This window comes from Mauremys reevesii, linkage group 7, assembly GCF_016161935.1.
Source record: "Mauremys reevesii isolate NIE-2019 linkage group 7, ASM1616193v1, whole genome shotgun sequence".
In the NCBI taxonomy this organism is placed as follows: domain Eukaryota; kingdom Metazoa; phylum Chordata; order Testudines; family Geoemydidae; genus Mauremys; species Mauremys reevesii.
The window spans coordinates 26,632,769-26,657,420 of record NC_052629.1 but is presented as its reverse complement, the minus strand read 5'-3'; the positions used below and the strand labels follow the sequence as shown (position 1 = coordinate 26,657,420).

Genomic DNA, 24,652 nt, shown 5'->3' with positions numbered 1-24,652 from the left:
ATCAGAAAATTCCTGACCATCTGATAAGAGCTGTGAAAACTGACAAGCCCAGTGCAAAATGGGTTTGAAAAGTTTTGCATAAAACCTAGTTCGCACAGGGCTGCCCAGAGGGGGGGCCAAGAGGGGCAATTTGCCCCAGGCCCTGGGCCCCACAGAGGCCCCCACGAGAGTTTTTCAGGGCCCCTGGAGCGGGGTCCTTCACTCGCTCCGGGAGGCCTGGAAAACTCTTGTGGGGCTGGGCCCAGGAGCTTCTTCCGCTTCCGGTCTTCACCGGCGGGGGGTCCTTCCGCTCCAGGGCAGAAGGACCCCCTGCCGCCGAATTACCGCCGAAGCGGGACCTGCCACCGAAGTTCAGCTTGGTCTTCGGTGGAAATTCGGCGGCGGGGGGCCCTTCCATTCCGGGACCCGCCGTTGAAGTGCCCCGAAGACCCGCAGTGGGGGCCCCCCGCCGCTGAATTACCGCCGAAGACCGGGCTGCACTTCGGCGGCGGGTCCCGCTTCAGCGGTAATTCGGCGGTGGGGGGGCCCCCGCCGCGAGTCTTCGGGGCACTTTGGCGGCGGGTCCCGGAATGGAAGGGCCCCCCGCTGCCGAAGACCCCAGGCCCCCGGAATCCTCTGGGCGGCCCTGAGTTCACACGGTTCACAGGATCCAAAGTTCTAAATAGATTGTGTGTGAATTAGCATGACTTTCCCCATTATGAACCCAAAAGCAAGGTTTGGTTTTGAGTGGTGCATATTCACTCAGATGCATTCTAAATGGTGTGGCAGAGCCAAAATCTGGGCACTAGCTCTAATGCAATGACTGAACTCTGAACTCATGAAAACAAATTTCACCTTGTAGAACTGGAATACAATGATGTGAGCTGGATATAAAACAATAACGAGTCAGTTCCCACTTTAGTGGGAACTGCAAAAGAAGTACATAGGCATTATTGTGATTACTCTGCTTACTACTACACCAATGAACTGTAGAGCTGGCTGGAAAACAGTACATTTTTTTCAGGGTTCTAGAATCAGTCTCTGTCTCTCTCTCAATCTATGCAGGGTATAAATAATTATTGGGCCAGGGACAAAGTGAGAAAGAGAGAGAAAGATTGACTTCTAGAGCCCACTGGTTAAGACACTCACCTGAGATGTGGGACACCCCCTTCAAGTCCCTCCTCTGAATCATGCAGCACAGTCTTGAAACCAATTTCAAATAATTTTGTGGTTGAATTTAAACAACAGGCACAGTTCTCTTCTTGATAAGCATACAGATAACTAAGCACCAGCATAAATTATTCCACTAAAGAAAAGCTGTGTTAAAGTGTTAAACAGATATACATTATTTAGGAAAGTTTTCAGTCTTTTATATCCCAAAAGGAAACAAATATTCATTCCCGTTACATGTATATGATTGTCTGTGGGTTTGTACAAATTTGATAGTCTTTGATAAGTTTAAAAGTATTTTTGATTAAGAGGAAACATGGATCTAGAGAATAAAATGATAATTTGTTATTTATTATACTGAAATATAATACATGAGGCCACTGCCTAAAATGAAAAGTGGATACATAACATTTACAACAAATACTGATCAGGTCAGAGTTTCCTCTATACTGTACTTAAAACAATGTTGCCTTGAGTGAGGACTGCAGGATCAAACCCTATTCTTGTACTTACAAAAGTGTAAGTAAATCAATGATCTGCTAGACATTTCTTCTTACCTTTCAGTAACTTCTTTCGTTTTGCTTTCTCAGTTATGCTTCCCAAAGAATAGGTACAGTTTCTTCATCATCTTTCTGCTCCCTATTTTAGATACACAGCAGTTGTGGAAAAGGCCAGATGAGATGCTTTTTATATATTCATTGGTAAATCCAGATTTTGGCACTTTGTTTCAGTTTCTCTTGTTACTTTTTGGTGAAGTACATTTATGTGCTTTCTTTCAGAGTCTTTCCTTTGTATATCTTTCTACAGAAGACATATTTTTTTCATTTTTCTAACATTTAAATCCAAGAGATACAATCAGGGATTTCCACTGTCCTTGCTTGTGCTTTCTTTTCTCAGATTAATCAAATCTTCTTTTTTTACACACATTCCCACCTTCCAGCATTCTGGACATTCAGATCAGTGACGACACATTTTCACTTCTATTCCCTTTACAGGTTCAAAGTTTCCATGGGACACTGTTGAATGCTTCATCTTCATTGAGGAACTTAAGTGCATTATACATTATTGTGCCATTTTTCTCTTAGTATTACAGAGCATAGTTTGCTGAAACTTCAGAACCAAATGAAACCTTCACATTCTAAAGGTTCAGAACTTTGTAGACACACCTCCCCACCATCATTAAGTGCTTGGGATATTCAACAAACCATTATACATACCCTGTGCTATGGAAAAGAAATACATTCTTCTGAAATTATCAGATGAATTAGTTCTACTTCCCATTTCAACTGAAGGAAAAACATCTTGGAATTTCATTCACATTTATGTTTTCATCACAGATTAGTCTGGAACTCTTTTTAAAATCTTTCTTCAAGACATGTATTTAAATAACTACGAGTAACACATATACATGAGTGACGTATAAAACAGGACATGATCACTTCTTTACAGAAGAAGTTTACTACCTGCTTAGCAGGGAACCAAAATATATTCACTTTATCTGAATTAGTATACTGCTTTTTATGTAAAGCTGAAAGTTGTTTCAAGCAGCAGAGATGGGGCTTCCTATAGAGAAGCCTGTAATTGTTAATTTTTATTTTTTTTGGGCTTTCTTCTTAGACAGTTCTAATTCTAGCTTATAAAAATGTACAGTCATAGACATCAGAAGAGCAGACTCCACTTTAAGAAATTACCATAAATCCTAATTCATTGTCTAAAAGGGTCAAAAAGATTATATTCCCAGTCTTCAGTGACAAAATATATATTTGGGCTTCTGGAAATCGTAATGTCTTCTTTTTTATTTCACCTTGGTAACCAATGCTGTCTTGCTCAATAAGAATATAAGCATTTCTAGCTTCCTCAGTAGTCTGAAACAAGAAAAATTTCAAAGACATGGGATCAAAGGAAAGTATATCCAGGAAAAAAAAATAACATGCATAAAATATCTATAAGGTTCACATTCACAATCTATGATAACTTAAACTAGACTATTCATATAATAGAGGATTTGCATTACATTCTGTTGAAATGTTATGTACAGCAGGAATTGTCCCATACAATGCCATCAATTAGATGATGGTATCCAACAAATATTTCCCATTATTTCCTTAAAGACATGGTCACACTCAACAGAACAGAAAATTTACATTTGAACAATGTAAGGTTCCCTGAGACACAATACTTTTAAAGGAAACAATTTCTGGCAGTTAGATCTGAAAATATGACAAGATTACAGCCTAAAACAAACTCTGCATCATGCAAGCCTAGCTGGATACTGAAAATACATAATGGATTCATATTGAATAAGATTACTGAATAATGGCTAGCTATAGCAACTTCTTCATGCCAGAATATAATCTGCCATCATGTGAATACCGATAAACTGACATTATTTTTCAATTTTCTAGCAGCTTAGTGGGGTTGTTTTTACTTCTTTAGTAGTTAGTGCCTTCCTTGTCCTTCCCTTTGCATGGAGAAATCTTAAATTAGAATTTGTTCAGCCTATATACAGAGATCATTTAAGGATGCCTTATTCTTTTCCATACGTTTCAAATTCTTTAGATATTTCCATTATCAAGTGACTTTATGATGACCTAATGACACTACAGATGCAGCCTGCATAGTGATAGCAGAGCACTGAAGGTTGACAAGAATTGGACCAGAAACAGGAGATAATCAGCAAACAAAATACTTACCATCCGTACGTGGGCTGATGAACTATGACCAAAGAATGAAAGCTAAAGAGAAAAATAAAAACAAAAATAAAAACTGAAAAGGAAATAGGGGAGGAAGGAGAAAAGGAAGGAAGGAAAGAAAGAAAGAGAAAAAGAATTTACAGTGTGTCTAGTGAGAAATAAGCCATGGTTACAGACAAGAGGAAGGCAAAACTTTCATTTGAAAGGAAGAGGAATAAGTAGTGATGGGTGAACTTCCAAAGGTTCAGAGTCTCTGACTGCTCAACTGAACCTCTTGAGTCTGCAAAACTGAGCAGAATCTCATGAGATTTCCTGCACATATGCATCCTGTCCTGGCTGGAAGCAAGAATGGCAGGAATAAATGAGGGATGGGAGGAAAGCAATTATCTCTTTTGAACCTTCAAAAAAAAGTTTTTCTTTTTGGTTTGGTTCTAGTTTTGGGTGAAAGTTCAGATAAATTGCTATTATATATGAACAGATTCACCCATTCCTAGAAATAAATGCTTTTACTGTGGTTTATTATACTTCTAGGGTAAAATTCACCAGTTGGTGCAACACTTGAGCAAGGCCTTCTATGTCATGAAACCCCTATGCTGGGTGGAGTGGAAGGGTGACAGGTGAAGTGGTCAGCAGGGGAGCCTCTGAATCTCCTTATATGCTGGGAAATGAGCCTCATGGCAACTCTAAATGTGTCAGGATGAGGGAGTGCTGAGGACAGACTGAGAACAGTGTGTTTAGAACCTTCTCATAGGAGATATGGACAGCAACACCAAAGACGTGAGAAGTGGTTGTAAAGGTGATGCTCTGCACTCCCCTGACCTGCTTCCAAGTTAGATAGGTTCCCCCACCCAAAACTGCATAGTTCTCCACATCAAGCCCATGTACTGGACGTCTGTGTGAAAAGAGGTGAAGGGAGGAAAAAATCAAACTTCAAATTTGGAGCATTCTTTCCCAGAAGGGTTTATTTTGAAATGCAAGATGCTCCTTTCCATGCTCCATTCTGCTATACACAGAGGGAGCCTGGAAGTGATACATGCCAGACACTGTGCTAATGCATCTCCTCAGATATCTTCTTGCTTTTTAAACTCACAAGTTTATTTGAAATTATTATTAATTTTTATTATTTATTTGCACTATAGTAGCACTCAAAATGTGCATGTGCTAGGTGCTTCCCAAACAGAGAGAAAGACCGTGTTTTCCACAAAGAGTTTATGATCGAAAATCTTTCTCACATTGGCACAAGTTCCAATAAAATGACAACTGATTTGAAACTTTGCCCTAAACTCAAACTATCCCAATATCTGAAAAGGTTCAGTAAAATTGTTTGTTTCTATCCTCATATGTTTCTGCACTTCCTGTTTTCAGCCAAGACTGGAAGCCCAAGTATTCAAATATCTGGGGAAAGGCCTCTGTCATTGTGCTTCCCATCCAAACAGAATACAGAGAACTGGTGAGAATAAGCTTTCCAGACCAAATAGCCATGGCTAAGTTTGAATAAACTTCAGAAATGCATCACCATTTCAGATGTTTAACTGAAGCAAACCTCAGTCTTTAGAGGTTTGTCCAGCTCTTACATGAGATTTTGCAATAATATCATCTACACCAACAGCGCAAGAGTGAATCAACATTACAAGAACATTTATTTGCAACTTTACTTTCTTGATAAGGTTATTTTCTTAAGATATATGCATATATAGCCACATATATGTATATCTTACCATTGATGTTTCATTTATATTACCATACCTTTTCTTCTAATTCTTTTATCTGTCTTTTCTGACCTTCAATTCTCTCTTCTAGCTCCTTAATTCTCTGTAAGATGTAAACCATAAAACAATGTGTTAGTAACAAAGTTTTCTGAACTGGAAAGAGAGTCTTTTTTAAAAAAAAAGGAGACTGTAACTGATATACTGTGGTTGCAAACTGATTTGTGTTTTCATTTGTAGATGTGTCCTGATCCAATTCAATGACAGTATGAAAAAGACATAGAAAAAACAAACACAAGGCTCATATTGGGTATATAGCCCAGGCGAATAAGAATCTGGCCCCAAAGCTGAAGGGTATGAATGGGAAACTGAAACTGAAACTTTGTGTCTAAATCCCCCAGGTGACATTGAAAATCCCAGCCCTTACTTTTAACTTCACCCAGATACATTGGCTTGCTAGCAAAGGAACTGGACAAGAACTAAAGGAAACATTTGATTCACAAAGCTGAAATATACACTGATCCTCATTCAGTATAATAAAATAATACTTACCTCTTATATAGAAGTAAAAGCAGCAGCATAGCCAAGAAGAAAGAAGAAAGAGCTCACCTGTTCATTATGCTTAAAAATGAAGGAGACAAACCTCTTTGTATCAATGTGTACCTGCTGTGCATGTTGAATAAGCTCCATTCTTTCACGCAGAATCTGGGCATCTCTCTCTCGGAGTTCACTCATAACTTGGCGTTTCCATTGCTCTACAGCATTCTTTAGCTTGCTTTTCTCCTCTTCTGAAAGAATTTCAGACATTTTGGCTCCAGCTTCTTGCTGCAGGGCATCATATAGCATGGCTTCTAATTCCAGAATTTGCTAGACAAAACCAAAATAAGGCGGTTAGCTTATCCTTTTCTTACAGGTGGGCCGAGGATTTTGTCAGCATTATTGAGAGCATGGCTTGTCCCATGCAGCGACGCAATAGGAAGTGATACTGGCAGACTCGGTGCTGAACCACCTGAGAAGCATAGCCCATCAGGAAGAGAACAAAGATTCCTTTAAGCCACCTTCTTGTTGCCTGGACTCTGGGCTGCAGTGACAGCCAAAAAGGTCCCCAGTGTAAGTTAGAGCAGCCCCAGGGACTGCTTGCATTTGCAGCAGCCTCTGCTCACCTGCCTTTGTGCATTCCAGAATCATGATAGTACTGAGCACTACAGGCATGCACTACTCCTTACACTGGGGTACCCTGTGCTATACCCCTTACACTGTTGAGCCAGCGGAATTGTCCCTGACTCTATCTCTCCTCTATGTCTCTGTACACTGCTGGAGTTGTGTACAGGAACCAGGACTTGGGCACAATCAGCTCCACAGCATATTCCTGAAATAAGAATTGACATTCAATTACTTAACACTAAGGTCTCCACATATTAAATGAGTATATTCTATCCTCTTCCAATGTATAGATGTTCCATTGATGTCAATGAGAGTTTGGTACAAAGAGTTAAGGGAGAATTTAACCCTAATATATAGTAGGAAAGGCACAAGGTTACAGTCCAGTACAAGGAAATTACTGTATGTATAATGAAAACTAACTTCCACTTAATGCTTGAAGTCAGTAGGAATGGTTTAAGTACTGCAGGATTGGATCAGAATTGTAATAAACATCTTCCTTTATAGGACACACAGACAGACCCAAACTTTGACTTTCCTTCATATAATTTTCATCTAATTCTTTTCATGAGTATATTTGATTTTTAAATAATTGCTTCAACACTTTGTCAAACAAAACAAAAGTCTGCATCCTCACCGCCATATTAACAACATAGTGTAACATTACGAAAACAACAAACATATGGAATCTCCATTTCAGTTTCGAGGTTCTAAGGGGTTGTTAATATTACAAACAAGGTTGGGAAATGACCCTGTGTTAAACAGTAAAAACTATTCTCCTGCCTTGATGATGTATTTTTTAAATTTAATTTTTGTTGTTCATACACAGATTTGGTTATAAACATTGTGAGGAAAATATTTCCTTCACTGATTCTAGCAGGAAATGTTTCTCTTAAACGAGCAATATATAAAAAGAACAAGTGTAATTAATAAACACATGAGATGGCGTATTCACTTTTCACCCACTGTTTGCTTTTGTTTAATATTTCATTCAGCTTGAAGACAGAAAATAGACTGGTCAGTTTTATTTTTTTCTCTCCTCTGTTTCTTGTCACTTTCACATTCTCATGCCTGCACTAGTACAACTGCACCATGTTTTGGAGTTATTTAAATCCCAGCAGAAAAACATGTTCATAGACATTTGGTGTGGACACAGAAACAATGAGACATAGACACCATAATATGATGAATTTCAGAGGGTACAACTTTATTTAAAAATGATTACCTAACCAGGGTAAGCACCCGGAACTACCCAGCAGGGTCATTCCAGTGCAGTTCTCAACTGGCACCGGCTGCCCCGGTGGACTATAAATCTCTGGATAAGTGTGAAGGTCATGCCCCTTTATGCCCTCAGGCCTGCCATTGGACCCTTCCTGGAAACCAGCTTCCTGACCTGCTCCCCTCCTCCGCACTGGAGGCAGGAGAATTAAGATGAGGGGTGCCACAAGCTGCACAAGATATAGCGGCTTATCCTGTCACCATGCAATGCTATGCGCAGATTCAAGGCCCAGGCAGCCCACTGGGTTATGGGACCTGACATCGGACCCTTTCTAGCCTATCAACTGACAAATTTGAGACAACTGTAACTTAAATCCCTAAACCAGACCTGCTGGATGTTGGATAAAAGGTGAAAAAACCCACACGGTAGTTTGCCAATCATGCCATATGGGGAAATCAATCTTTCCAGCCAACCAATTGATCTTCTCTAAATTTCCCCTAATTTGTCAATATTTTTATGAATAGCAATGGGACGTAAACTGCTGCACACACAGTATTAGGAAGCTGGAAGTACTGAATAGCTACACAATACTTTGCTGTAGCCAGCCTACCAACTGCTAGACTCATTGGTGGGATTATACACAGATAATGGAGAGGGAATGGTGCACTCACCAGGAATAAAAGTATTCTTTGACTCCCTGATAAAGCTTCATTCTCTAAGTTAAATGGGTAAATGTTTGATCTGGGACGATTTCCATATTTAAATCAGTCTCTGAAGATAAAACAGGTGAACCAACATTGTTTTGTCTATGAAAATTCTGCACTGCATTCTGTGCACATTAGGTTCAGTCTGCAGGGATTTTTCATTTCATGCATCATTTACATAATCCCAGATACATAGCGTTCTGCATATGGCACAAGAGTGAGCAAAGATGAGCTCTGACCAGCTGGATAGTGGACACCAGATAAATTAGTTGCTGAACTACATTTATTTTCTCCAGAGCCGACTACAGAGACTTCTCAGGCTTGCAATATTATAGGCCTTCCATGACCTCTGTAGACCTTCCATCACTGAGATATTCCTTCCCTAATATTATGACAGATTGCATTGGGAGAATGCAATAGCTGACTCACAATATGCTCAACTGTGCTCAGAAACAGCACCAACACACTAACTTTCTTCCTATTGCAGCTGGTGTGGGTGGTGTCATTGTGATAACTTAACATTCTTTCTTTAGTTCGTTTAATGCTGTGGGAAGTTTGAGGAATATGTGACGGGAAAGGAGTAATGGACAATGCCAATCAATCTTCCCCTTTACTACATGCCCACTTTCAGAATACTTCAGAAATAGGGAGCTGGTTTAGAGCAGCTTATTATATGCAGTTCTTGACAGGGATCATCTCCATGCTGTGCATGGAAGTTAGTCCCAGGAAAAGCTGAGTACTTGGTAAGATCAAGCTCTTAAAAAATCCTAGAGGACTAAAAAGTGTATTGAATAAAAGCTCCCCCAAATGTTCTCATACCATAGCATGTATTAGACATTTAAAGGAGGACTGAAGTATTCTTCTCAGCCCTTAGAAGACATGACCATGTCCAAGATACACATAATTCCCAAAGCGCAGGAAAAAGCTATAATTTTGCAAAATATTGGTATAAATATTTACTTCATAAATATGTTTAGCTGGTTTTTCTAGTGGTGTGAATCTATAAGTACAGCTGTAAATACGACCACAATTGTAGGAAACTGTTTACTGAGTAAGTAAAGTGGTCAAATTTAGGGGTCAGGGTTAGCTAATATATGCTAGGTAAACCTGATGTAAATTCAACATTTGTCCTAATGTAGATGCTGGGGGAAACCTATTTTAGCTAGGTGATTTGTAGACTAGGTTCCTGGGATAAACCCTGAGATAGAAGATTTATTTTTGGAGGGAAAGAAGGATACTCACAAAATATTGTTCCATCAGTTGCAATCTAGAATCTAGGCTATGTTAAACTGTTTGTACAAAACAAATTAATAAATAATAACAACACATGAATATCTAAGGCCCTGATTTTGCAAAGAGCACCATGCAAGCACGAGATTTGCCCATATGTAGCTCATTGCTGGATCAAGGTCTAAATAATTTGCTTACAATTCAATTTACCTACTCTTCCAGCCACTGGAACTCAACGGGAGTTCTGTTTGCAGAAGGACTGTAGGATTATATAAGGTAATTTGTTAAAGGTAGCATAGGTCTACCAAGACTGACTTTTCTTACCTTGTGTGCTTGATCCAAAGACTGTTTCCTGTAGTCAAGTTCATCATCCAAGTAGCCCTTTTGTTTACTAAATAGCTCCTAAGGATGTAAAGAAGACTAGGTTATTTCAATTACTTTAGCAACAACTTGAATGCCTGTTCTTTTATTGTCAAAACACTCCCTATAGTACCTTTTCATTCTCAAGATCTAGCATCTTTTGCTGTAGTGCAGATTCTGTCACTTCTATCTGCTGTAGCCACTGTATATAAAAGATAACAAGAGATTAAGTCCTAAATCTTGATGGATCAGTTTCCAGAGTCAAAATAGCAGCACATAGCTTCTGCCAAAGAGCATGTTCTTCTACTAAACTTTTCTTACATCTCTAGCATACCATATGAGATACACTTAATTTAAAGCCCCTAAGAGGGGTGGGTATCAAGCACATTAGATAATTATTATATAAATTGATGACTGGGGGATGGACACTTTTCCAAAGCCTTGCAATATATCTTTTATAACTCAAATGGCATTAATATAAATTATGGTACTGTCTGAATATTATCTTTATATATATTTTCCCCTCATAAATTACTAAGTTTTACAGAAGCATAATTGTGCTTAAAAAATTCTACCATTTTGTGAAGAAACAATTATTTACATTACTAATATACTCAAGTCAACTCATTCGGAGATGGGCAAAACTTTGTATAACATGATTTCACTTACTAGGGATGTATATGTTTTTACCTTTTCAGCCAGTGTCAAAACTGTCCTTGCTTGTATGACAACTACTTGCTCCTCGTTGGTCAGATTCTGCACCAAAAGGAGAATATAATTACAATAAACCTCCATGCCTTGGTATTGGTTTTGGGCAGCGCTTGCATTAAATATATACAAAGTTAAATACTCTCCTTGAATATTGCATGAAATAAAAATTCATATTTTAATATAGAATATGGTTGTAATTTTTAAAGTTAATGCTGAGTTGTTATAGTAAAAAACTGTATTTCCTAGAAGTTCTCATACACAACAATGTAAGTACACCTAATTCTCCTTAAAAACTTCACACTTACCAACAAACTGTTGGCACATCAAATACCAGCTGATTTTTTTTAAGTGGCACTGTTTCCTTTCTTTTCCCAACTGGGGATAATCGCACAATTACACAAGACAACACATAGTAAAGAAAAGAAAAGAAGCAAATATGAAAGTCCCAAAAGTTTTTGTTGTTGAAAATGTCTAATTAAAAACTTCTTTTTACTTCAGATTTTGATTAAAAGTGAACACACCATCAATATGCATGTGTGTGTTTATTGCTGGCAATCTTTAAATTATTAAAACTACACTTATGAACTGCAAATAAAAACTAAAATATTCATGGATTTGAAATGGTTAGAATTTTGCATATTATCTAGCTGGCATGTTATTTGTATGCTTTTGCCTCTGTTGCACAAGCCTTAACAGACCACATTCTTTGTCATTGTTAGCCGGGCAGCAGTATGGAGTTAGCATTATAGAAAGGCTACAGGGCACCCAGTGCTGAAAGCTGCATCTCAGTTCTTTGCTAAGCATTCTGGTGATGTCACATTGATGTATTAGGCCATGCATTGCACAACAATGATGTCACCAATCTAATCTTGGGCCTGGACTCATTTGCACACTGAATATCAACATGTTCATAATATAAGTAAAATGTCTGGAGGAAAGAACAAAAAACAGGAAAGGCTCCAGTCCTGCAAACTCCAATGTCCATAAGCAGTTCACTGAGTTAAATGAGACTGCTCACATCTGGCAGTCCCTTCTATGCATTAAAAGAAAACCAGTAACAGTAAAACCAATAAAAAAAATCAACAAGAAATAGAAACAAAATAAAAACAGCCTAGGAATCAGTAGGTACTATGAAGAAACAATAATAATGGTGAGCAAATAAGTCAGGGTTTAACAATAAATAAAGAAAAATAAGAAAGAATAAGAGCAAAAAATGGTAAAAAAAATCTCGCTTGTATTTGCCCTTCTGTCTCCTCCCTTGTCTGTATATGTCTACCTAGGGCCCTACCTTGGAAATATTTATGTATGTGAGTAACTTTATGTGAGTAGTTCAAATGAAGACAATGGAAGTATTCATGTTAGCAAAGTTACTCACATACATGGTTGTAGGATCAGCACTTAGATAGTTAACTCAAACTTTTGTATGTCTGTAAAGTTGTCTATACACTCTTGGATACTCCATTATTAATAATAATCATTCTTAGTCCTCTTCTGACTCATCTCAGCTGTCTGTTTGATTCTGTGATCCTGGATCTGGGCAGCACAAACCAGCCTGAACCTCGTGAGTATGTACTTGGGGCGGTTATCCCATGCCACTGCTGCCTGTGCTCAGGAGTCCCGCCAGCTTTTTTTGGCAACCTAGGCGGTGCAAGGTCCCGCCCCTGAAATACCGCCCTCGACAGAGGCGGCGGAAGGTCCTGCCCCTGAAATACCCCTGACAACTGGGGCAGCCGAAGATCCGGCCGCCGCGGTCGCCACCCCCAAAATGTTAGTGTCCTAGGCGACTGCCTAGGTCGCCTAATGGGTTGCGCCGACCCTGCCCATGCTACTGTGGCTACCCTACTATTTTTAGCATGCTAGCTCAGAAAAGCTTATGCCCAAATAAATCTGTTAGTCTTTAAAGTGAGAGTATATGAACTGGGAATCACGTCCATAGCTCACAATGTATATGTAGCCTGAGAACGATCCAACAGCCCATGGAGAAATTATGACCCACATGGCCTAATTAGAACCTCGCAGGAAAAGGGAGGCAACATTCAACTCTCACTTTCTACTGCAAAAGCTAAATAGAGGTTTCTTTAACAAACCTTTCTCAGCTTCAGCAAAAGAAAAGACTGCAGTACTGCTGGCTACAAGCACTAAAGATATGGCTACACTGGAAATGAAGGTGTGATTGTAGTACAGGTAGGCATACATGTGTTAGCTTTAACCTAGCTAGCTTTAATCTAGTTAGCACAGATACATGTAGTGGCATGGGCTTCAGTTCATGCTGCCAACTCAAAAAACAAGCCCTCTAGGGACCCTGAGTATGTATTCTGGTTGCAAGTCTGTGCTGAAGCCTATGCCACCACATCTACACCAGTATTGTTACCTGTGCTAGCTAGATTAACGCTAGCACTGGTACCCCATCCATGCTACAAGCATACCTTTTACACGCAGTGTCGGTAAGTGAGAAATTCACTCCTGGTGCAGAGGACCAGCACAAGACCCTCCACATCATTTAAACACCACATAGAGGCTGTACTAGATGTTGATCAGTTGAAAAAAACCCTCTTTGCACCATGGACCTTGTCTCTGCAGGGCTGGTGTAGAATGTTAGTAGAGCAGAGAAGTGGGGACTGGCCAGGTGAGAAACTATGCATCCATGTTTATGCCGATCCAGTGACTCCAGTTTCCAGAACAACCAAACAAGAGGGTGTGGCTGCTACTTCAGCCCAACTGGACTAACAGGTGGAGAAATGGGGTGGGAGACTGTGCAACTGCCCTGTAGCTTGACCCTTGGGTTAAGGGGGTGAATTTCACCTCCCCATTCTCCTTACTGTGAACCCATCTAAAGGCTGTACCTCAGGCTTTATGTAAAAATCCAAAAACGTATCAAAAAAGGAGTTTGACAACAATATTTAAAAAAATAAATGAAAAGTATTTTAAAGTGGTGGGCAAAGGCTTCCCCCCCACACACAACTATTAAGTACCACCTCCTCTCTTCTTTCTAATACTTAAACTATTTCTATTTCATGTATGTATGTATGTATGCATGTATTTCAGTTTAGAAGTGCCTATATCGAAGGCTCAAGGTGCCTTACAAAGTTAAAATGCAGTTATTAAAATGCAAAATCAAATAAATACAAGTAAGCAAATAAGCAAAGAACACATGAACAATGGAAAGATATAGTATCTTTCATGAAAAATCATATTTTTAAAAAGAATTTTACCAACATTTGAAATTGAAAATCAAAGAGCCAAGTTATAACATTAAGATGCTTTGTGCCACACCTGAAAGGCCCATTAATACATTATGTTAAGTTGCAGCGAGCATTCTGCCTGTAGCCCAGTGCCTCAATAACAAACCAAAAAAAAAAAAGCCCATGCTCTAGATTGTCTTAATGTTACATTAATAAAAGCACAAATAATTAACAGAAACATGCACAATTTATTAAGGGAACATACACTTACGGCGTTATCCCCTAAAATGTCCAACTTTTTCATTAGCTCCGCTACTAGTATATCCTAACAACAAGAGAAAAGAGTACAGAAAAGAAGTCAGAATATAGCATTACCCTGGTATTCAGAGGAAGCAATCCTAAGAAAGGGGATTACTTACCGTTACACCTTCTGCCTCACAGTAAACTTGGAGAGGACTTTTCCCCTCAGTAAAAGGAATGTGATGAAAGTTGATAGCAGGTGATCTTCTTTCTCTCTCCTAAAATAAAAATAATTATATTTAAGGAGATTTAATTTCTAAATTAACCATCATATTGTACTATAAGTTTCAGCTTCATTAAGAATATGTTATAAATATGGGCATTCCATAAATCGAACTCTGAAAAAGTAATACATCATAAATAAGTAAGTATCACTATCCATAAGAATCTATTTACTGTACAAAAAGGTGGGAAATCTTTCATTCTGCCTTTTATGGCTATTTATTCTAATATGCAGAGGGAAAAGTGTTCTTTATCTGAGAAGTTGTAATGCTTGTGGAAGATTTCACTAGACTGACAGGCAGTGAAGATCTCTATTTAGCCACAGAAAAAATAAATCAAGCTTGCACAGTAATAATACAAGCTTTCTTCACACTGCTTCATCAATTTTCACCAACCATGACTGTCTAGTCATTATTTTGGCTATGTAAGTGGGCTACATTTGGGTAGCCTGGATGTGTTTAAATCCAAAGGAATGTAAGTGACATCTGTTTGGGATATTACTGCCTGTGCTGTCTGACAAATGCTGCAAACCAGCAGTGTTGATCAAGGGTTGAAGGTCCAGGCTCTCCATGAATTCTGCAAAAAGTCTGTGTGACCAAAAAAAAAAAAAGCTCACCAGAATGAGTACAATGTGAAGGGCCATGCAATGTCCCTGATCTGCATGTTGAACAATAACAATACATTGCTGAATGTTTTTTAGAAATCACAACTAAAAACTCCTTAATAATTATTGTTCTCTGTGTTAAGTTTTGATTTTGCTTCACTTGTTAAATTTTAAAACAGGTATAGTGGAAGAACAGCAGAGTAAAAAAGTCATCTGTGACATAAATTCGGCTCTAACTAGAGTATAAAGGTTAAGATCTTTAAAAAACGTATGCGGGAAGACAGGTAGAAATCAGTATTAGTCAATTTTGATATGCTGTTCCTCTGGGGTATTTTTAATCCTCATTTAGTATCACTGTGTACCAGTCATTGATGTCACTTTTAATGAAGAGCTCATCTTCAGTATAAAAGCAAAGGGGTTCCTCAAGTTTGACTGCCTTCTAGCCTTAGACAACATAATGCAGAAAGCGTGACAACGGTTGTATAGATAACAGTTGCTTACTTCAAGCTCCAATATTCTGAACTCCAGGAGTTCATTCTGATCTTTAGCATCCTGAACATCATGTTTTAACCGAGCTTCTTCTGTTTCCATTTGTTTTATCTGAAAAATAAAATTAAATATTAAAAAACAAAGTCTGATGGTTCATTTAACTTTTGTATAAATCCTAAATCTGTTAAGAATTCAGCATCTCTGGGCAATGCTCATGGCTTAAAAGCAAACATTCTGGATTCAGTGACACTTCAAGGTCACTCTACAAATCTTCTGGGCCCAAGGTGTAATTCTGTATTCCACAGCTCGGATAGCATCCTAGACACAGTGGAACAGGATTGATCAGTAAGGGCTTAATTCTCCAACCTTTACACTGTTTTTAATTAGATGACTTGCTGTGTAAAGTACTACTCAAAGTGGGTACGGATGCAGACTCAAGACCTGTATATGTATTACAAGCAGGGCCGGCGCTTCCATTAGGAGACCCTAGGCGGTCACCTAGGGCACCAGGATTCGGGGGCGGCATTTTGTGCGCTCCCCACGGGGCGCACGGGAGCTTCCGGTTCCGCTTCTGTTGCGCCGCCGAAGAAGGACCTTCTGCCGACGTGCCGCAGAAACCAGTGGCAGGCAATTGAGCAGCTCAGTGACTGCTGCTGTCGCCTGCGGCATTTCGGCAGAAGGTCCTTCTTCGGCGGCGCGACGGGAGTGGAACCGGAAGCTCCCGCGCACCCCTCGAATTCTGCCTAGGGCACCAGAAACTCTGGCGCTGCTCCCGATTACAAGTCCACAGTAGGAATATTCTCTGCACAGCCTAATACACTGAATGAAATGAAGGGATTGCTGAGTAAATAGACCAGGGGTGTGGGAAATTCAGAAGCCACTCCCCGGAGTGACCATCCCCTTAGTTCCCCTTTTCAAGGAGTTCTAAAGCGGGTGAAGAGCTCCATAAAATGACCTTATCAATCCTTCTGAATTGTGGCATGATGAAGATATTACTATATGAAAATTGTTCCAATTAGAGCTGTGTGGAATACTTTAAAAACATTTTACAGTGGTACTTAAATAATACTAACAAACCACATGCATTCCTTAAGCTTCTACAAATACAGAGTATAAGGCCAGAAGGGACCACTAGATCATCTGGTCTGACCTCCTGTATATCACAGGCTACCAACACCCACACACTAAATCCAGCAACTGAAATGAGGCCAAAGTATTACAACCCACAGGAAACTAGACTATTATTTGTCACAGTCAGAGATAATCCAGATAATCCTGGCAACAACCCACATGCTGCAGAGGAAGGCAAAAACTTCCCAAGGTCATTGCCAAGCTGACCAGGGTAAAATTCCTTCTTGACCCCACATATGGTGATCAATTAGATTCTGAACATGTGAACAAGAACCAGCCAGACAGGCACCTGAGAGAGAGAATGACTGATGTCACTTCAGAGCCCTGGCCCACCGTGTCGAATGTCTTATCTCCAGCTGTGGCCACCCCTGATGCTCAGAGGGAGGAGATAAAAAAACCCTCCCAGAATACACTGGGGGGATCCCTTCCTGACCCAACCAGTGGCTGTCTGAAACATGAGCATTAGGAACATAAGACATAAAGCAGAAGTGAATGCAGGGCTTTGGAGATCTGTCTTTTACCATCACAAACTATCCCATCATACAATTGCATTCCTACATTCAGGGCCGGCTCTAGCAATTTCACTGCCCCAAGCACGGCGGCACGCCGCGGGGAGCGCTCTGCCGCTTGCCGGTCCCGCGGCTCCGGTGGACCTCCCGCAGGCATGCCTGCGGATGCCCCACCGGAGTCGCAGGACTGGCAGACCCTCCGCAGGCACACCTGTGGGAGGTCCACCGGAGCCGCCTGCCGCCCTCCCGGCAACCGGCAGAGCGCCCCCTGCAGCATGCCGCCCCAAGCACGCGCTTGGCGCGCTGGGGTCTGGAGTCGGCCCTGCCTACATTTGTCTAGCTCTCTCTTAAAACTAATTTAGTTGTTTGCCCCCGTTCCTGCACCCAGCTCCTAGTAGGAGGGTGTTCCAGCACCTCACCCTTCTGCTGGCTAGAAACCTATTTCTAATTTCCATCCTGAATTTGTTTGTGGCTAGTTTGTATCCATTTGTTCTTGTGCCTACATTTTCTTTTAGCTTAAATAACTCTTTAGCCTTCTTGGTATTTACTCCCTTAATGTATTTATAGAAAGCAGTCATATCCCATCTAAGCTTTCTTTTTGCTAGGCTAAACAAGCCAAGCTCTTCCAGTATCCTCTCAGAAGATAGGTCCTCCATTCCCCTGTTCCTATTTAATTTACTCTTTCATGAACATGGAAGACCAGAATTGTACCCAATATTCCAAATGCGGTCTTATCAGCGCCTTGTACAATGGCATTAATATGTCTCTATCTGTACTAGAATTGCCTCACCTAGTACATTTTAGGATTGCATTTTTTTCATAGCTACATCACAATGGTGGCTCAGTCATCCTGTGATTGACCCACACATCCAGGTCTCTTTCCTCCTCTGTCACTTCCAACTGATGAGCCCCCAGCTTGCAACAAAAATTCTTATTATTAGGCCCTTAGAGCATGACCTTTCACTTTGTACTAATGAATTTAATCATCCAGATCTTCCTATACAATATTCTGATCCTCCTCTGTATTGACAATTCCTCCCAACTTTGTATCACCATCAAATTTCATTAGCTCATCCTACCTTTTGTGCAGAAATATTGACTAAGGATGGTCACAAGACCAATCTTCAAAGAACTCCACTAGTAACCTCTTTCTAGTCTGATAATTCATCTTTTAGCACAACCCATCACCTTCTCTCCTTTAGCCAATTCCTTATTCACCTTACAATTATGTATTGATTCCCATCTTCTCTAACTGAACAAATAATTTCCGATATGGTACCATGTCAAATGCTTTAATGAAGTTCAAGTATATTTGATCTATTGCAATTTCTAAAAAAATCCGTGTTTTCTCAAAGAAGGAATTCAGGTTAGCCTGGCATTATCGACCTTTGGTAAACCCATGTTGCATTGCATCCCTTTTACTACTTACCTCTATGATTTAATTATTCTTTCCTTCACAATTTGTTCTAAAAGCTTGCACACCACTAAGGTCAGACTAACAGGTCTGTAACTGCCCAGATCACATTTTTCCCTTTCTTAAATATAGGCATTAATTTAGCTGTTCTCCAATCACATGGGAGACAGACAGATTTATTAAAGATTGTTGCTACCAGACTAGCAATCTCTTGAGTCAGTTCTTTCAGTATTCTGGGATGGAAATGATCTGTTCCCCTTGATCTGAGCACATTATGCTCTTTTCTTCCATCTCAGATGTGATCGTTTTGATTTCTAGACACTCATTTCATCAGCCGTACTGCCTTAATGCACATGTACCATATTAGCATCTTTACTGAAAACTGAGGCAAAGCATTCATTTATAGTTTTTGAACACATCTAGATTATCTTTAATCTCCTTCCCAGCCACAGTACATGGCAGCCCAACCTCACCCTTCCTTAATCTCTTTTTATTTATATAATTAAAAATATATTAAATGTAGGAATAGAAATGCTGAGAATAAATACCTTTTCTACAAGTTCTTGATTTCTTCTATATAATGCTTGCTTCTCCTCAATCCACTTCATGTCCTTAAAATATAAATGATTAATATTATAGGAGAAACTGACAGTGTTGCCATAGTATATGATCATGTAATTAAAGACTGTATCATAATCCATACACAGAAGTGGGCTGAATTAAAATTTAACAGGCAACCTTAATTCTGACATTTCCTTACTTTTTTGAGTGCTTGACTTTGCATCTTAAAGTTCTTTTAACATAGTATTTTGTTTTTTAAAATGTAATTGGAATAAAAATTCTCCAATTTAACAGAAATAAACATGAAAAATCCTGTCAATCAATGAAATGAATGATGATTGCAATAAAAGCGAGAAGTTAGGCACCTCCATTACAATAATTTAATAAACAGATAATAGCAATTATTGTATTTTGATTTCCATGCTTCCCAAGATTAACAAAGATAAATCTTATTTTTAGATGGATGAATTATTTTATTGGATTGAAATGGGGGAAAATAATTGGAACATTAGTTGCTCACTGAGATCATTGATGCGGGCTGAGCTGGCAAGCAAGTGATCACTTATAGTTAAAGTTTGTAAATCCCTTTGAAAAATCCTATGTGAGTGATTAATAATAATAATAAATATCTTCATAATTATTCTCTCAAGGCACCATATATAGAGCATGTTTTGAATTAATTTTTCAATCTGCTGAAAATAGAAATCAAAATTTCTTTTTCCTACAAAATTCAGGTCTTTGTAATGATTCATTCCATCTTTTGAAGAAGTTTGTAACTGAATGATAATGATGGAGGACCCACTATATTCCATCACTTTTAATATCTGGGGGACCTTCCTTCAGCCCTACCTGAAGGGGTGGGGGCTATTGAATAGAGGGCTATTATGGAAATTCTACTCCTAGGCTGATGTAGCCAGTTCTCTTCTTCCTTCCCGTTGGACGGCATGGCAGTAGTTTGCTGAGTCCTCCAATTTTGGAAGATACATCAGAAACATTTTCAGGAAGAAATGCAGGCAGATAGGATTCCAAAGACTGAATAGCAGGGGGAGAAAATGGGGAGTGGGTAATTTATCTTTTTTCCATAGGCACCTTTTAAAGAGCCAGAACATGGAGAACCTATTCTCATTGGGTAGTCCACATGGAGGAGAATCACACACTAAAGGTGTGCCAGGATATTGATGAGGGAGCTTTAGGAGGTGGAATTTCCAGTTTATTGAAGGTTTCTCCAGGTTATTTCATATGGGGAGGGGTTTAAAATCTGTGAAAACTCCAGGGATGTAAGAAGGGAATAAAGGCTGTAAAAGCCAAACCTGAGCTGATAAAAGAACTTCTAAAAGACTGCTGCTGGGAGGAGGGGCGAGGCTAACAGCAACAGCTGCTAGGAGCCGCCGAAGCTCTGGCCACCTGGGGACTGCTTCCAGGGGCCGCCAACGGTGACTGCTTTGGCCACCCCAGGGACCGCTGCTCAGGCAGACCCCGGGCCAGCTACACCAGCCACTGCTAGCCCTAGGGCTGCTCCAGCAATGGCTGGTGTGGCTGTCACCTGGGTGGCCCTGGGGGTCAGCCACACCGGCCGCTGCAGAAGTCACGCAGGTCGCGGAAAGTCATGGAATCAGTGACTTCTGCAACCTCCATGACAAACATGGAGCCCTAACCATGACCCTTGCTAAATTGTTTCAGTGATTAATTACCCTTACTCTTAAAAATGTATGCTTTATTTCCAGTCTGAATTTATCTAGCTTCAGCTTCCAGCCATTGGATTGTGTTATACATCCCAGGATCGCATCAGCTCTTTTGGCCACAGAGTCACACTGGGAACTCATGTTCAGCTGATTATCCACCATGACCCCCAAATCTTTTTCAGAGTCACTGCTTCCCAGGATAGTGTCCCCTGTCCTATAAGTATGGCCTACATGCTTTGTTTCTAGATGTATACATTTACATTTAGCCATATTAAAATGCAAGCACTCTGTATCAGTGACCAGTCATGTCCTCTTCATTATTTACCACTTCCTCTATTTTCATGTCATCTGCAAACTTGATCAGTGATGATTTAATATTTTCTTCCAAGTCATTGATAAAAATGTTAAATAGCATAGGGCCAAGAACCTATCCCTGAGGACTCCCTGGAGAAACACCTGCTCAATGAAAATTCCCCATTTACAGTTACATTTTGAGACCTATCACTTACCCAGTTTTTAATTCATTTAATGTCTTTACGATGGGTTTACAAACTCCACACTAAGGCAGAGACAGGGTAAGGGCTGGAGCAGTAGTGGGCCATGTAGCCCCCACACTTAGGCACTGCCCAGCATGCTCCTGGGAAAAAACCAGGACAAAGGAGCTTCAGGAGCCCCAGGTGTGGGGTGGGAAGAAAGAAGCCATTTCCTGGAGGAGCACCACTCTACAGTGACAGAAGAAGAAGCTTCTACTGAGGGGCCTGCTGACCACCCAGACATCCCCACTAAACACTGACAGAAGGACTGGAGTTAGAGGCCCAGACCAATAGGCCTGCTGACAAAACAAATCACCCCATAACAGTATGTCCTGTTAATTTTATACTGTTCTAATTTTTTAAACAAAATATTATGTAGTACCAGGTCAACTGCCTAGTAAAGTCTAAGTATATTATGTCAACACTGTATCAACCAAACTTGTAATCTCATCAAAAAATATCAAGTTAGTTGGACAGGATCTAGCCCATAAACCCCAGTTGATTCTAATTCTTTCTTAATCAAGTCCTGTATTAGCTGCTCCTTTAACTGGCCAGGAATCAGTCAGGCTGACAACCCTATAATTACCCAAGTCATCCTGTTTACCCCTTAGCTGGCTTCTAGTTTTCCAGAACTTCCACAGTGCACCAAAACTTATTGAAAATCAGCATTAACAGTCCAGGGAGCTACTCAGCCAGCTCTTTTTAAACTCTTGGATGTAAGTTATCTGAACCTGCTCATTTAATAATGCAGAATAGGCCAGGCACTAGAATGTCAACAATCAATGGAAATAATATTAGACCCAAGCCCAAGCATCATGGAGGGTGTGGAGGATGAAATCACCAGGCTAGACTAAAGATGGTAAGTGCAGAACCTCCCTTTAAATAAGTCAATCATGCAAGGCCAGACATTCAGCAGTGATTCAAGAAGTGAAAATTGTTTAAGTGTACCCATTAGCAAATCAAAGAGAGAAATAACACATTTGAAAACATGTTTTGACTGTACATTAAAGTCAATGGCAATATTACGACTGATTTCAATGAGAGCTTGATGAAATCCTACAAGAATAATATGTAAATCATTTGGAGGTAAATTTTCAGGAGGGAACTTTGTGTATATAAAATAAAATTGTATGTTAATTTACTCTTTTTGTAAAAGCTACTTAACTGATTATTTGAATTGAAAACACAGACATTTTGTGCAAAACTATACATAGTTGCACAATAAGCATTCTAAACCAGCTCCATTGCATGAACAAATTCATGTAAGATTTTGAAAAAAGAAAAAAAAAAGAGGAAAAGCTTTTGCACACTAATTGTCATCTCTTTGCTTGATAATGTACACAGTCTGTACCAACATGTGTGCTCACTGCTCCTGTTAAACAGCCTAGGAACTGCTTTTCTAATGTAAGAGCTGCTTTTCTCCTCCATTTAACAAAGCAACAATCTCTGCAAAGAAAACCATTAGAGGGAAAAGCTTATTTTTACTCATGTTAAGTTAGAACATTAGTTTGTATTGAGGTGAACATTTTTCCTTCAAATGTCCTTTGAATTTCTTTTCACAGACATTGTGCATGCTGGTAGTCTGGTAGATGTAAAATCTCTAAAATACTTATTTTTTTGAAATGATGAGTTTAAAACATGGACTATTTTCCTGTATGCCAAGATATAATCATCTTTCCTCTTTGCTACAGGCCTTTTTCAGTACATATGACAAACACATTTTCAAATAGATATCAGAAGCAAATCTATCCCTCGGTAGTTTGCTTTGTGAGAGATGGAGAATAAAAGCAGTAGAGATTGCTTTAAAATAAATCATATTTAATAGTGCTTGGTGGGACTTAAGTGGTATATAGCCCCTGTTCTGGTCTGTTGCTCAGGGGTGAATTTTATCGTGTGTGCTTAGTTGTAAGTTTACCTGTGCACTTTCCCATAAATACCTTTTAAAATAAAAATAAACAGTTATAAAAATAAATTTGGACCCATAATTATACGACTGATTATGCTGCCTGAGGACTTCAGAATGGAGCCCTCCGTTAGGTGTGCAACAGTTTCCTTGCTTTTAAGCACCACCAGTGAGACTGAATGCACATGCTAGTTCTACTGCCCATGCAGCTCCATGGTTAAATGCTAGAATGTTCCATATATGCTATGTATCTCTTCTGAAATTTTACCTATCTATTTTAGGCACTTATATAACCCCCATTACTGTAGTATCTGAGCGCCTCACAACAGTTCTGTGAGGTAGAGAAGTGCTATTATCCCCATGTTACTGATGGGGACCTGAAGAATGAAGCGCCAGATTTTTAAAGATACTTAGGAAACTAAAAATAGAGATAGGTACCTAATGGGATTTTCAAAGGCAAGTAGGTGCCACTAGATGCCTATCTGAATCTTTAGGTGCTTAAATACCTGGCCCTAACCAACTTGCTCAAAGTCACATAGGAAGACTATGGCAAAATATGAACTGAACCAGGGTCTCTGAGGTTCTAGACTAATGTCCTAACTACTGGAGTATCTTTCTGCTTCTTATCTCTGAATGATGTATATCTGAATGTTGTAGAGTTTGTCTCATGTATGAGACTAAAATATTTTTAAAATTCCGAGCAAAGAAGTTGTTCTCCGTGGTTATAAAAATGAGGTTTGACAATAGTAAAGCTTGGCAAATAATCCTTAATAAGTCTATTCCCCAGGAAACACAGTGTATTCCATGAGTGGATGAGCATAACTCTTTGATTCAGGTTTTTAGTGTATAATTTTCACATTCACAAATTTAAAGTTCTCTTTATGCAAATGAATGAACATTCATAGAATCATAGAATCATAGAATCTCAGGGTTGGAAGGGACCTCAGGAGGTCATCTAGTCCAACCCCCCGCTCAAAGCAGGACCAAACCCAACTAAATCATCCCAGCCAGGGCTTTGTCAAGCCTGACCTTAAAAACCTCTAAGGAAGGAGATTCCACTACCTCCCTAGGTAACCCATTCCAGCTCTTCACCACCCTACTAGTGAAAAAGTATTTCCTAATATCCAACCTAAACCTCCCCCTCTGCAACTTGAGACCATTACTCCTTGTTCTGTCATCTTCTACCACT

General features: G+C 39.6%; 1 protein-coding gene across 1 annotated transcript in view; it reads right to left on the bottom strand.

Annotated features, from left to right (window-relative positions):
* Nucleotides 1-2,490: 2,490 nt before the first annotated feature.
* Nucleotides 2,491-24,652, bottom strand: part of JAKMIP3 (Janus kinase and microtubule interacting protein 3) — a 130,302-nt gene continuing 108,140 nt past the window's right edge. Inside the window, exons 15-25 of the mRNA XM_039483043.1 lie at nt 19,333-19,395; nt 15,743-15,841; nt 14,535-14,633; nt 14,381-14,440; nt 10,913-10,978; nt 10,356-10,424; nt 10,187-10,264; nt 6,212-6,415; nt 5,589-5,654; nt 3,843-3,884; nt 2,491-3,014 (exon numbers count right to left, since the gene is read on the bottom strand). Coding sequence (XP_039338977.1) covers nt 2,829-3,014; nt 3,843-3,884; nt 5,589-5,654; nt 6,212-6,415; nt 10,187-10,264; nt 10,356-10,424; nt 10,913-10,978; nt 14,381-14,440; nt 14,535-14,633; nt 15,743-15,841; nt 19,333-19,395 — 1,032 coding nt within the window. The 3' untranslated portion in view covers nt 2,491-2,828. The remainder of the gene's footprint in view (nt 3,015-3,842; nt 3,885-5,588; nt 5,655-6,211; nt 6,416-10,186; nt 10,265-10,355; nt 10,425-10,912; nt 10,979-14,380; nt 14,441-14,534; nt 14,634-15,742; nt 15,842-19,332; nt 19,396-24,652) is intronic.